We start from the raw sequence: 14,708 nt of genomic DNA, 5'->3' as shown, positions 1-14,708 counted from the left end.
GCTGAGTACACAATAGTGCCTTAATCCAGAGCGGCTGACTCATCGAGATGTGGATTAGGCTGCTGTATACGTTTTCCGCCCTACGCTAAAAAAAACAAAAAACAGTCATCAGCAGAAACCCAAACCGCCGCGATCATCCACGCTTTTCCCCTTGTTCGTAAAATGGAACGCCGATTGTGCTTGGAGAGACGTAATGATAAGCTTGGGCATGACAAGAGAAATGCCAGCGCCTTATGCCTTTTATCAGTAGATGGCGGTTTGCTGCTGCGTGTTCATACTTGAGTTTTGGAGGGGAAGTTACTCCTCTGTATCCGCAGCAGAGAGCAGTGATGCTATACTTAATATATTCAAGGGGCATCTTAGGGAAATACATGTTGTGTAGTTTCATTATCATAAAGGAGTATCTCAGGAACAGAAATGTGGTTGTGTGGTTTCAATGTTTAATATTTAAAATGTCATATTTTGTCTAATGATGTTCTGTGTTATGTCATTCTGTATTATGTTTCATGTTTTGTGTGGAACACAGGAAGAGTAGCTGCTGCTTTTCAACAACAAATGGGGATCCTAATTAAATACCAAATATATGTATAATATCATAAAAAGGCTATCTAATATATAAGTGTCCTATATCGGCTGAAAGCTTAAATTCTTGTTCATATAACTGCACTGTTCAATTTACAGTAGCTATTACTGCAAAAAATGCCATGCTATTGTTTGAGGAGAGCTCCTAACAACAATATACATTTTTCACCATGATAGGTTTGATAAATTCACCTCTGAAGGTGAAATGTGTACTTACATTCTGACATCTTGATGTGACTTGATGTGAAGTTTTGTTAGATAAAATCCATTTTCATATCCTAAAAAGGTCCATATAGCATGCACGATCGATTTTGTATTTCCACGCGTTCAATTTGCTAAGAAAGGAATCTGTGAATATCTAACCCTAAACGTTGTTTCAACCAGTCAAATCACATTCGTATATATTCCTCAGAAATCCTACAACGTAACCAGACTTCACTATATCATTAGGGGTGTAGCATATCCTATGGGACACAAAATTTGGTCAGAGAGCGACGCCTTCCTGGCACGCCGATGACTCGGGTGGTCTTCACTCGACCGACTCTAACTTTGTCAAAATAAGCACCAATCGGGGTCAAACAAAGCTAGCTAGATAGCCAATGAGCTGGGCTTTATGGGAGTATCTGGAAACCCTGTATCTGTCGCAGAATGTAGCTGCTAACCTTTTGCGACAGCATGCCTTTTCCTTTTGGACAAAAATTATAAGAATATTCAGTTATGAAGTTATGAAAACTGGTTCTTTTGCAAATGTTTAACTTATAATATGGATACTAATACTGGAAAGATAAATCAAAGTCCAAGTATACAGATTTGATGATATTCTTGCAGAAAAATGTTATATGAATGCAAATGTCTCAACAATTTGTCTAAATGTGCCTGAGTGACTTCACACTAAATGTCATGTAGATTGCTCATACTTCAACTGTTCCGTCTTTGCACATTTGCACATATACTGCTGCCATCTTGTGTACACCATCGGAATTACTAACAGATTGATGGCTGGAAGTGTGACCTTTCTGTTGCATTTCAAAGATGGTGGTAAGAAAAAAAAACAGTTGTTTTTTCTTTGTATTTTCTTCTGGCAGATATCTTCTGTTATATTCTCCTACATTCAATTCACATTTCCACAAACGTCAAATTGTTTCCTTTCAAATGGTACCAAGAATATGCGTGGAGCCCCAGATCGAGGGAGATTATCAGTGGTCTTGTATGTCTTCCATTTCCTAATCATTTTTCCCACAGTTGATTTCTTCAAACCAAGCTGCTTACCTATTGCAGTCTTCCCAGCCTGGTGCACGTCTACAATTTTGTTTCTGGTGTCCTTTGACAACTCTTTGGTCTTGGCCATAGTGGAGTTTGGAGTGTGACTGTTTGAGGTTGTGGACAGGTATCTTTTATACTGATAACAAGTTCAAACAGGTGCCATTAATACAGGTAACGAGTGGAGGACAGAGGAGCCTCTTAAAGAAGTTACAGGTCTGTGAGAGACAGAAATCTTGCTTGTTTGTAGGTGACCAAATACTTATTTTCCACCATAATTTGCAAATAAATTCATTAAATCCTACAACGTGATTTTCTGGATTTTTTTGCTCATTTTGTCTGTAATAGTTGAAGTGTACCTCTGATTATAAAATTACCGGCCTCTCTCATCTTTTTAAGTAGGAGAACTTGCACAATTGGTGGCTGACTAAATACTTTTTTGCCCCACTGTGTGTGTATATATATATATATATATATATACATATATATATATATATATATATATATATATATATATATATATACATACATACATACATACATACATACATACATACCACACATATATATATATATATATATATATATATATATACATACATACATATACATATATATATATATATATTTATATTACCCTTTGGAAGCTTTATCAGAAAGCACAGCATTGATTTTCACTACTACGCAGATGACACAAAAGTTTACATATCTGTGTCACCAGAGGATCTTAGCTCCACGGATAAATTATTAGATTCTATTAGTGATTTAAGAACTTGGATGGCTCACAACTTCCTCCAGCTAAATCGAGACAAGACTGAGGTTCTTATTGTTGCAGCAAAAGCACAGAGAGGGAATGGCCGCACAGTTTAATTTAATTGCAATAAGGATAAAACACCAGGTAAAAAACCGAGGTGTTATTTTAGATTCTGATTAGGAATGTGACCAAAATAGCCTTTTACCACCTGAGGAACATTTCCAAGGTGCGTCCATTTCTCTCTCAGGCTGACAGAGTCTCATCAATTATTTTATTACAATCAGGCTTGACTACTGTAATGCTCTCTTGTCTGGTCTACCCAAGAAAGCCATTGGTCAACTGCAAAACATACAGAATGCTGCAGCCCAGTTACTGACCAACAGAGAGCACACATTACACTGGTTTTAACGTTGCTGCAATAGCTGCCTGTGAGTTTTAGAATTCATTTTAAGATTCTTCTATCGGTTTTTAAATCTATCCACGATTGTGCAACCCAATACATGTCCAACTGCTTTTAAGTTATGTACCCAATAGGTCCCTCAGGTCCTCTGGCACTGGCCTTTTAACTGTCCCAAAGCCTAGGACCAAGAGGCATGGAGAGGCAGCCTTCAGTTACCATGCCCCCCAGCCTTTGCAATAGCCTACCAGAGAACCTGAGGGGGCCTAAACTGTGGACATTTTTTTTTAAACACGCCTTTTTAGCTTTGCTTTCCTTAGGGGCTTTTTAGTCATTCAGGTTTTTTTTATCCTCTTATATTTGGTGTGTAGTAAATATATATATATTTTTTAACATTTTTATTTTTATTTATTTTTTGCCTGTGAAGAACATTGTGTTGCATTCCATGTCTGAAATGTGCTGTTCAAATGAAGCTGGGTTTGATTTGATAGTTTGTTTTGTAGGGGGGCTCCTTTTGGCTGCTAAGTCATATGACATATGATTACTATATCTCTCATGCCAATACATATTGGAACAATATCTTGTCTTTTTGCTTTTTGTTCTATGTTGCTCTGTCTGTATGCTACGTCTTGCTTGTCCTATGTTGCTCTGCGTGTGCTCACTGCTCAATGATTGTCTATATTGTAATTGTTTCTAATAACCTGCCCAGGGACTGCAGTTGAAAATTAGCTGGCTGGCTAAAACCGGCAATGTAACTGAAACATTGATTAATGTGCACTGTACCCTGTAAAAATAAAATAAACTCAAACTCAACACCACCAAAAAAATTGCAGGGTGCGATAACACCAGACAGTAACACAGTGCAGTTAAAGTCAGTCAAAACATAATCCCCACACACAAAGTTCTCACTTAGAATAGAGTATGGAAGGACAATTTGAAATCAATGGAGTGACTGCAAATGTGATTTGACTAAGGCAGATGCCTCTAGACAGAACAGAGCAGAGAGAGAATTTAAAATCAGCCACTTATTCTCTCCTCACCCCACAAGCTAAATTTCACACTTTCTTGAATTGAGAAATTGCATTTCAACACAGTTTATTTTGGTCAGCCGCAAACATTTGCACATTCCACACACTGATCCTGTGACAATTACAATACAAATTAAGCAAGAAAACAGATGTTTTTTTTGTTGAATAATTAATTGACTCTCTCCTTTGTCCCTCAGGTATTGCTGGCAACCCAGTGCTTTTCAATGGGAATGGAGACGCCCCTGGTCGCTATGAGATTTACCAGTACCAGATCAGAAACCAAACAGCTGAGTACAAAATCATCGGGCACTGGACCGACCAGCTCTATCTGAATGTAAGCACTTGTTTTTTTATAGTTCATACAGCAGCTGCAGATGCTGTACTTTAGATATATTATCAGACTCGTCCCCTCCACATTACCTTCATGAGTTTCACCATGTGTGTCAGTGGCTCTCCTCCTGACACAGCTATGATTGGCTGTTGTCATCTGTTGGTTCTACTGCAGCGCTTCCTTGGCTCAGTAATTCCTCTTGGTCCATTTGCTACTGGCTTTGTGCACACATCTTAAAAGTTGAAAACATCCAGAGGGTGCTTTAGTGATTAACAACAAAGACTGAAATGAAAAGAAAAGAAAGCAGTAAGAGCTTAAAAACCGATACATTGCTATAGTGACTTCAGACACCATCAACTGTCTTAGGGAAACAATAGTGTGCAATTGTGGACACATGGGGGTAACAAAGCTATAACAATGAATTACATGAAGCCGGCCCCGCAAATAATGCTTAAATGGAATAAGAAGAGATGGGCTTGGGCTAAGAAAGATAGAAATAAAAAAATAAGCAGGTTTCTATGGAGATGACCTGGTTTCTATGGAGTTGACCTGGTTTCTATGGAGTTGACATGGTTTCTATGGAGTTGACATGGTTTCTATGGAGTTGATCTGGGTCTGTACCTCTTTCAATGCTGTGAACACAGAATGAATGGAATGGTGTTGTATATTCTAGTCCTGGGCACCTACTGTAGTGTGCACCAATTCTCTTTCCTAAGGATATTTTAGTCAATTAGGATTCTTATATCTGTTAATGAAATACACATTTGGGGATGAGTTTGCCGCCTATGAATTTAACAACCAACACCGATGGCAAAAAAGTGAATAACATGACACTAAATATACTGTTTTAAAAAGGCAAATAGAGTTTGGGAGAGGAGAATCCCCAAAACGAACCGCATGCCAGTGGCAATTTTCATTAAACAAGAAGAGACTGTGTATGGGTTATAGTGTTAGTTATTTGAGAAGTGTTTGACTGTACCCCTCCTCTCCTCTTCATCTCAATCAGATCCGAGCAATGCACTGGCCAGGTGGAGGTCGTCAGATCCCTTACTCCATCTGCAGCCACCCCTGCCAGGACGGAGAGCGCAAGAAAATAGTGAAGGGCATCCCTTGCTGCTGGCACTGCGAGCGCTGCGACGGCTACCAGTACCAGGCAGACACCTACAGCTGCAAGATGTGCCGCTTTGATCTGCGTCCCAACGAGAACCACACGGCCTGCCGTCCCATCCCCATTGTCAAGCTGGAATGGAGTTCCCCCTGGGCCGTCATACCTGTCCTCATCTCTGTGGTGGGCATCATGGCCACTCTGTTTGTGGTGGTCACCTTTATCCGCTACAATGACACGCCCATCGTCAAGGCGTCAGGCCGCGAGCTCAGCTACGTTCTACTGACGGGTATCTTCATGTGCTACGCCACCACTTTTCTCATGATATCTGCCCCTGACGTGGGCATCTGCTCCCTCAGACGGATCTTCCTGGGTCTGGGGATGAGTATCAGCTACGCAGCCCTGCTAACCAAGACTAACCGCATCTACCGCATCTTCGAGCAGGGATCCATGTCGGTGAGCGCCCCCAGGTTCATCTCCCCAGCCTCCCAGCTGGTCATCACCTTCAGCCTGACTTCGGTGCAGCTACTGGGGGTGTGTATCTGGTTTGGCGTGGACCCTTCTCAGGCCATCATCGACTACGAGGACCAGCGCATGGCCAATCCGGACATGGCCCGTGGCGTGCTCAAATGTGACATCTCTGACCTTTCTCTGATTTGCCTGCTCGGCTACAGCATGCTGCTAATGGTCACCTGCACAGTGTACGCCATCAAGACTCGAGGCGTGCCGGAGGCCTTCAACGAGGCCAAGCCCATCGGCTTCACCATGTACACCACCTGTATCATCTGGCTGGCCTTCATCCCCATCTTCTTTGGTACCTCCCAGTCCACAGAGAAGGTAAGCTCAGAGGTGTGTTTTTTTCTGGTCTGTTTGTTTTTGCACTTGTTGATATCCAAAAGGATGGCATAAGCACAAAGAGGATTATACAGACTGGGTCCCTCTCTCTCTCTCTCTCTCTGTGTCTCTCTCTCACACACTCTCTCTGTCTTTTGTCTTGGTTGAAATAAAATGCTTTTTTATAATGTTTTGTTTATAGAGAGGCCTTTACACCATTGTTCGTTTATGGAAGGAGTGTGCTGGGGAGTCAGTGTAGGTAGGTGGACATGACTGGATGAAAAAAGCATTATGCTATGGTATGCATGAGCCTTTTCTGGCAGAGCTTCTCTCTAGTCGAACATGCTGACCACACTGACTAGGTATCTCCATTTTCCCTTTCCTGTATTTTTTAAAAACCTTTATTTAACTAGGCAAGTCAGTTAAGGACAAATTCTTATTTACAATGACGGCCTACACCCGCACGAAGCTGGGCCAGTTGTGCGCTGCCCTATCGGACAATCACGGCCGGTTGTGATACAGCCTGGAATCAAACCAGGGTGTCTGTGGTGACGCCTCTAGCACTGAGATGCAGTGCCTTAGACCACTGCGCCACTCGAGCATGCATTGTGTACACGAGCTTTGCAAAATACATTTACACATACGGTTGAAGTCGAAAGTTTACATACACTTAGGTTGAAGTCATTAAAACTTTTCAACCAGTCCACATGTATTGTTAGTAAACTATAGTTTTATCATGTCATTTAGGACATCTACTTTGTGCATGGCACGAGTCATTTTTCTAACAATTGTTTACATGCAGATTATTTCACTTATGTATCAGGAAACTATATATGTATTTTTACATGTATTTATCTCCTTATTTTTGGTCTTAAACTAATTCCATTTACAGCACCAGTCAAATGTTTGAACACACCTACTTTATTTGTACTATTTTCTACACTGTAGAATAATAGTGAAAGCAACAAAACTATGAAATAGCACATATAGAATCATGTAGTTACCCAAAAAGTGTTAAACAAATCAAAATGTATTTTATATTTGAGATTCTTCAAAGTAGCCACCCTTTGTCCTTGATGACAGCTTTGCACACTCTTGGCATTCTCTCAACCAGCTTCATTAGGTAGTCACCTGGAATGCATTTCAATTAACTTCTTGCGTCGAGCAATCCGGGATCCTATTTATAGCCTCAAGCTCATTAGCATAACGTAACGTTAACTTTTTATGAAAATCGCAAATGAAATGAAATAAATATGCTATCTCTCAAGCTTAGCCTTTTCTTAACAACACTGTCATCTCAGATTTTCAAAATATGCTTTTCAACCATAGCAAAACAAGCATTTGTGTAAGAGTATTGATAGCTAGCGTAGCATTTAGCGTAGCATTTAGCGGGCAACATTTTCACAAAAACCAGAAAAGCATTCAAATAAAATCATTTACCTTTGAAGAATTTTGGATGTTTTCAATGAGGAGACTCAGTTACATAGCAAATGTTCAGTTTTTCCTGAAAGATACTTTGTGTAGGAGAAATCGCTCCGTTTTGTACATCACGTTTGGTTACCAAAAAAAGAAAAAAGAAAATTCAGTCATCAAAACGGCAAACTTTTTTCCAAATTAACTCCATAATATCGACTGAAACACGGCAAACGCTGTTTAGAATCAATCCTCAAGGTGTTTTTCACATATCTCTTCATTGATATATCATTCGTGGAAGTCTACTTTCTCCTCTGAATCCCATGGAAAAATACTTGCAGCTGAAGATGACTCACCAATTTCGACGGAGGACACCGGGCGGACACCTATCAAATGTAGTCTCTTATGGTCAATCTTCCAATGATATGCCTACAAATACGTCACAATGCTGCAGACACCTTGGGGAAACGGCAGAAATTGTGGGCTCATTCCTGTCGCATTCACAGCCATATAAGGAGACATTGGAAAACAGAGCTTCAAAAATGTTGCTCTTTTCCTGTTTGAAGTTTCATCTTGGTTTCGCCTGTAGCATCAGTTCTGGGGCACTCACAGATAATATCTTTGCAGTTTTGGAAACGTCAGAGTGTTTTCTTTCCAAAGCTGTCAATTATATGCATAGTCGAGCATCTTTTTGTGACAAAATATTGCGCTTAAAACGGGCACGTTTTTTTATCCAATAATGAAATAGCGCCCCTATAGATTCAAGAGGTTAACAGGTGTGCCTTGTTAAAAGTTAACTTGTAGAATTTCTTTCCTTCTTAATGAGTTGAGACATTCAGTTGTGTTGTGACAAGGCAGTGGTGGTATACAGAAGATAGCCCTATTTGGTAAAAGACCAAGTCCGTGTTATCGCAAGAACAGCTCAAATAAGCAAAGAGAAATGACATACTTTAAGGCATGAAGGTCAGTCAATAAGGAACATTTCAAGAACCTTGATATTTTCTTAAAGTTCAGTTGTAAAAACCATCAAGCGCTGTGATGAAACTGACCCTTATGAGAACCGCCACAGGAATGGAAGACCCAGAGTTCCCTCTGCTGCAGAAGATAAGTTCATTATCTTCTGCGGCAGGGTAGCCTAGTGGTTAGAGTGTTGGACTAATAACCGGAAGGTTGCAAGTTCAAATCCTCGAGCTGACAAGGTACAAATCTGTCGTTCTGCCCCTGAATAGGCAGTTAACTCACTGTTCCTAGGCCGTCATTGAAAATAAGAATTTGTTCTTAACTGACTTGCCTAGTTAAATAAAGGTAAAATAAAATGTAAAAAATTAGAGTTAACAGCCTCAGAAATTGCAGCCCAAATAAATGCTTCACAGGGTTCAAGTAAACAGCCATATCTCAACACCATGTGTTCAGAGGAGACTGTGTGTCATTCTGCAGCAATACACCATCCCATGTGGTTTGGGCTTAGTGAGACTATCATTTGTTTGGGATGAGTTGGACCGCAGAGTGAAGGAAAGCAGCCAACAAGTGCTTAGCATGTGTGGGAACTCCTTCAAGACTGTTGGAAAAGCATTTCAGGTGAAGCCGGTTGAGACAATGCCAAGAGTGTGCAAAGCTGCCATCAAGGCAAATGGTGGCTATTTGAAGAATCTCAAATATAAAATATGTTTTGATTTGTTTAACACTTTTTTGGTTACTACATGATTCCATATATATTTTATTTCATAGTTTTGATATCTTCACTATTATTCAAAAAATTTCAAAATAGTAAAAATACAGTAAAAACCCTTGAATGAGTAGTTGTTCTAAAATTTGGACCGGTAGTGTAAGGAATTTGAAAATATTTTTTACTTTTGATACTTAAAAGTATATTTTAGCAATTACATTTACTTTTGATACTTAAGTATATTTATAACCAAATACTTTTAGACTTTTACTCAAGTAGTATTTTACTGGGTGACTTTCACTTTTACTTGAGTCATTATCTGTTAAGGTATCTTTACTTTTACTCAAGTATGACAATTGGGTACTTTTCCCACCACTGCCTTTCACCGCAGATGCAGAAGGGTGATATCGCTTGATGCAGTGGATTGAGATGCAGCCCATGCAAAACAGATATATTTGGCTGAAACAGACAGATTGACAGATTGTTTCCATTATGTTAATTCGATTTCTGCGGGGGTGCGGAAACTGTAGGCTAAGGGATGGTGAATTTTTCTGTTATACTCTGTGTCAGAGCACCGATTTTCATTTTGTAATCATTAAGTTTTAATCTCCCCTGCAGTCTTGGTTTTATGAAGACTAGAATTACAAGCAGAGGATTGTATAATTCTGTGATTACAGTATATCTGAGATATAATTACATTGGGGAGGTTAGTGTCAATATAAAACTGCTAAGGCATTAATTACTTAAATATTAGAAGTTTTGATCTGAAGAAATGTCCTATTCTTCATGCAGAGAATTTGAAGATAATTCCTATAAACTCTGCAGGCCCTTTGCATACAGTAGCCTGCTTGTTATTCCGTGACTCATGCGTATGTGACAGCCACGTGCCACAGTGTATTAGTGACCGTTGAGCTGTTTACACAACCACAGAGCTCACACTCGTGTCATTGTGTCAAATCAATGATTCTGGCCTGGTGAACGGCAAATCCACTGAACACTGGGATTCACACCTAGGGGAAAATTGTATTGGTTTTAATTCAAAAACGTTCAAGCATTCGATTAAGCCTGCCTGGAATGGAGTGTCAGATGGGCGGGGTTTGCACTTTTTTGGACTATTTCATTGGTTCTGTTGTGACAACCAAGCTGAATCAAGTGCAGCATAAGATTTAGAAAGAAACCAAATACTCTTTGAACCCCAGGTCTGCTGGGATGTAGAGGTCAGCTGGGGACACTGGGAGAAATGGATGCACTGTAAACCCCAATGTGCTGTCATTAATTAAAACTTTTGAGGAAACCTGTTGCAGTTAATATATCTGAGTATAGTTAGTGATTTTGTAGTCATTACTCAAACTGATGGAGTCACTGTGACCCTGTAGAGCAGGGGTAGGCAATCCTGGTCCTTGAGTGCCGAAGGCACTTCATGTTTTTGATACAGTGGCCTGAAGCTCATGGTTTACCGGCCTGCAAATAGGCTTGCAAAATTCCGTTAACTTTCCCAAAATCCCCAGATTTTCTAAAATCCTGTTAGAAGAATTTCCAGGAATCTTCCACCCGGGATTTCTGGGAAACCTTGAAAATTTACCAGAAGGTTGCAACCTTACATTGCAAGTCACATCCAATTTGTAAGTCGCTCTGGATAAGAGCGTCTGCTAAATGACTTAAATGTAAATGTATGCTGGTTTACAGAGTGATGTGGAAATCCTATTACAATCCCGCCAGAGTTAAGCTATCTAACAGCTGAAGTGGTTTATTCACCCGCAACCTTCATTCAAAATGACTACCAGGATTAGGAACAGTGTGACGAGACTACCTAAGCCATTTAAACTGGAACAACCATTTTCGTAACGGGTGTAAAAAAATCTAACAAAATGACTGGATTAGTTTACAAAAACGCATGTTATTTATCGTTGTGTCGCATAAGATTAATCAATTAATCACTCAATGTAAACGCAAAAACACAGATATTTAAAACAATAATTTAAAAAAAAAGTACATTTGTTATCATAACTTTTTTTAATGTAGTTGATGTGACTTCTCATTTAGTTTTGATTCAGTACCACATTAACATTTTAAGTAATAGGCCTAATCACTTTTCATTGACTTGAGTTCAACTTACCAGAAGTATTTGAGTTAAAAATGCCTTGGGGTTTACAGTGTGGATGTTGAGTTTTTAGCACATAACCATAGCTGCAGTACAGTGTACTATTGGGCTCCACAGCCTTGGGATAAAAACAATGGTTAAAATGAGTAGGTGGAAGCAGATCTTTTTGGCAGATAGACAAAGAATGGGGCCTCAGTAGCTGTCATGAGCACTGGTTATTTACTCAGGAGCGAGAGGCTAGTGAATGCCTTGCACTGGCAGGGATGACACCATCGGTGGTGCTGGAGTAAAACAACAGAAAGGGGGGAGGGTCTAAAGAGCTATACTATAATGTCATCATCATCACAGTCTTCCCACTAGGCTGCAGAGGCAGAAAAAAACAGAGTACATTCTGCTGGGATCTCTACTCAGCTTTGTACATGGCTAAAATGTATATCTTGTAAGACTGACTATCACTTATGAACTGCATTCAACATGTGTGTATTCTTCCGCAATGCATTACCGTGCACTGCATAGGAACATTGCGAGTTAGATGCACTCAGTCACTGTGCTAAATGTCCATTGTGTGCTAACGTAATGAAGCCCTTACTGAGCTAGATTGACTGTGTGTAACAGTCAACTTCCTTTATCAGTATGACCTGTTGTGGTGTTAACACAATGCATACTCACCTGAAGAACAGAAACACAAGTGCAGGGATCAAAAGGGAAAACCACTTTTTACAAGAAGATTATGCCGTTTTTGCTTAAGCGCTTCTAAATCCTGTCTGCTACTGGCATATGGATCAGCCTTTAAAGGATCGTTCATCACAAAATGAATAAGAACAAGGTAAACTAACACAAACTGCAAAACGCTCCATATGTACTAAATAACAGGTATTGACCTGAACATTGCTTATCTCCTGTAATCAGTAGCAAACCGCAATGGATATCAATAACTACTGTCTTCCAGCTGTCCATCTTCTGCCTTGAAAGATAAAAGAGAATCGTGAAGGAGACTTAGCGTACACTTTTCCTAGATGAGGTAATCCATTAGCTAGTGTGGCTTTGAATCACAAAACAGGAGGTGCCCTACTTTTTGTTTCTCCTCACAATCCTGCAGAAACCCAGCTCTTCTAATTCAATTTGAAATCCTGGAACAAGTTCTCTTATAGAGGCTTAAGATAAGAGGTGGCTTTTCTTCTCCCAATTCACATTAAACATTCATTCATTCGTTTTTTTCCCCTTGGAAAAGGGCAGACACAATTGTGGCGAGAACTTTGAATTCTTCAGGAGGAGGAGGGCCACCACTGCCAGGAGGCTAGAGCTCTGTCACTGTAGGTGAGAGAGAGAATAGAGTGGTGTGACTGAGCTAAGACTTCCCTTATACTGCTCTCTCTGCTTTCTCTATCATCTTAATGTGCACGACAGTAGCTTGTCATATTACACACATGCACACTTAGGGAACTTTGAATGTAGCGTAAATATGCCTCGGCGGTATGATGAGAAGACATGAGATTTAGTGTTGAATTACTGTGCTATTTGTTCTTAAAGATTCTCTTTTTCAAGCTAAAATATTCAGGATAATGCCGTCCACAATCAACAATACTGGGCTGCAGTACACGCAAACTTCTTGATTTTCCAATCAATTAGAATAATTCTGTGATAGATCATCTGTGCTGTTATGTAAACAATGTTCCTTTATAAGAAATTAACATGCAAAAACAAAAGCACCTCGTAATCATGCAAAGTGACAAGCCCAACAAAGCCTTGCAGCTGGAAATGACATGTCTTTTAGAGCAAATTAAATGCTTGAGTGGCTCTGGGTCTTGATTTAGCTTATCTGTCCGCCTATGTGCTCATCACCAGTTTACTGCATGCCTCCCTCGACTGGCACTCCAATTACACTAATTTATTTGTCATCCTGTGTCAGGAGAAATGTAACAAATGCCATATAAGAGGCCTTCTCTATCAGTCAAATCTGGTCTATCTTTAGTGTGTGATCACAGAGCATGATGCTGGATGCTGGAAATCGATGTGGCACTGCCTCACCTGGAGAGGTGCAGTAAATCAGAGGATGTCTGTCAGGTAGGGGTCAGTGGGAGGAGTGGTAGGAACGCTTCACAATGGAGTCCAAGGACAAGGTTTCTCTCCTCACAATGGACACAATTCCAACACAATTGGCCGCCTTAGAAAGAGCTGCCATTATGGTGCTCGAACACCTGACGGCTAGTGAGTGGTTTTGTCCATCTCTTTTATGATATCAAGTTTTCATTATGCTGTTTACAGTGTTCTTGTCGTTGCCTCTCGGCTGTTAAAAAAAGTAGGTTAGTTCAACAGCCTTAGATTACATGCTGTGAAGTGTCCATTTGCTGTAATGCTAGGTCAGAAACAGTCCTCACGCCATCAGCTGCCTAAACAGAGAGACAGACAGACCAATGACCCCACTCTGCTTTGGTAGTTGTTCATTTTTCAACTTTCTATACCGTCGCTAAATTACACAAACAAGTGTCTCCTCCTCCAGGTAGACCCATTGTAGCAGTAATCGACTCTGTGACATCCAACATTTCTACATTTGTGGATTACCACATTAAACCGATGTTTGAGAATCTCCCATCTTTTGTCAAAGACACTAGTCACAGGATCTCATTGATAGAGGGCTTAGGAAGGATACCAGAGGGCACCCTGCTGACCACATCCCACACACTGGAGGCTTGCAGGCGCTGCAACACTTCCTTCAGCAGAGAGACTCGACCCTTGCTCCATCCAATGACTGCATCTTACAACTTACTGAACTGGTATTATCCAATAACTACTTAATCTTTGAGTCAGACTTTTTCCTTCAAATTCGGGGTGTAGCCATGGGCTCCCCCTTTTCCCCCAACTACGCAAACCTGTATGTGGGACAATTTGAGGAAGCACTCCTTAATGAAACAGAGACACACCCCTTACTTTCTCAAATCCTAATGTGGAAGAGATACATAGATGATGTATTTGTGCTCTGGGAAGGAAGTCAGCAGAAACTAAATTAATTCCAAACTCTACTAAACAAGAGCTCTGAATACCTCAAATTCACCATGCAGACTGATGAGAGAGAAATAAACTCCCTGGACTTATGGATCGTCAAAGAGAATGATGCATTACACACAGACTTATACACAAAGCCCACAGATCGCAATACCCTGCTACGTGCGGATAGTATGCATCCCCTTCCCCCCAAGAATGGTCTACCATATAACCAGTTATGCAGGGTTAAACGAA

At 40.3% G+C, this 14,708-nt stretch overlaps 1 protein-coding gene across 1 annotated transcript in view; it reads left to right on the top strand.

Moving 5' to 3' along the window:
* Positions 1-14,708, top strand: part of LOC135542291 (metabotropic glutamate receptor 4-like) — a 281,114-nt gene that overhangs the window by 240,044 nt on the left and 26,362 nt on the right. Inside the window, exons 7-8 of the mRNA XM_064969153.1 lie at positions 4,219-4,355; positions 5,359-6,294. Coding sequence (XP_064825225.1) covers positions 4,219-4,355; positions 5,359-6,294 — 1,073 coding nt within the window. The remainder of the gene's footprint in view (positions 1-4,218; positions 4,356-5,358; positions 6,295-14,708) is intronic.

The sequence above is a fragment of the Oncorhynchus masou genome, chromosome 6 (assembly GCF_036934945.1).
Source record: "Oncorhynchus masou masou isolate Uvic2021 chromosome 6, UVic_Omas_1.1, whole genome shotgun sequence".
In the NCBI taxonomy this organism is placed as follows: Eukaryota; Metazoa; Chordata; class Actinopteri; order Salmoniformes; family Salmonidae; genus Oncorhynchus; species Oncorhynchus masou.
Note: the sequence above shows the minus strand (reverse complement) of the source record. Positions and strands in the feature narration are given on the sequence as shown.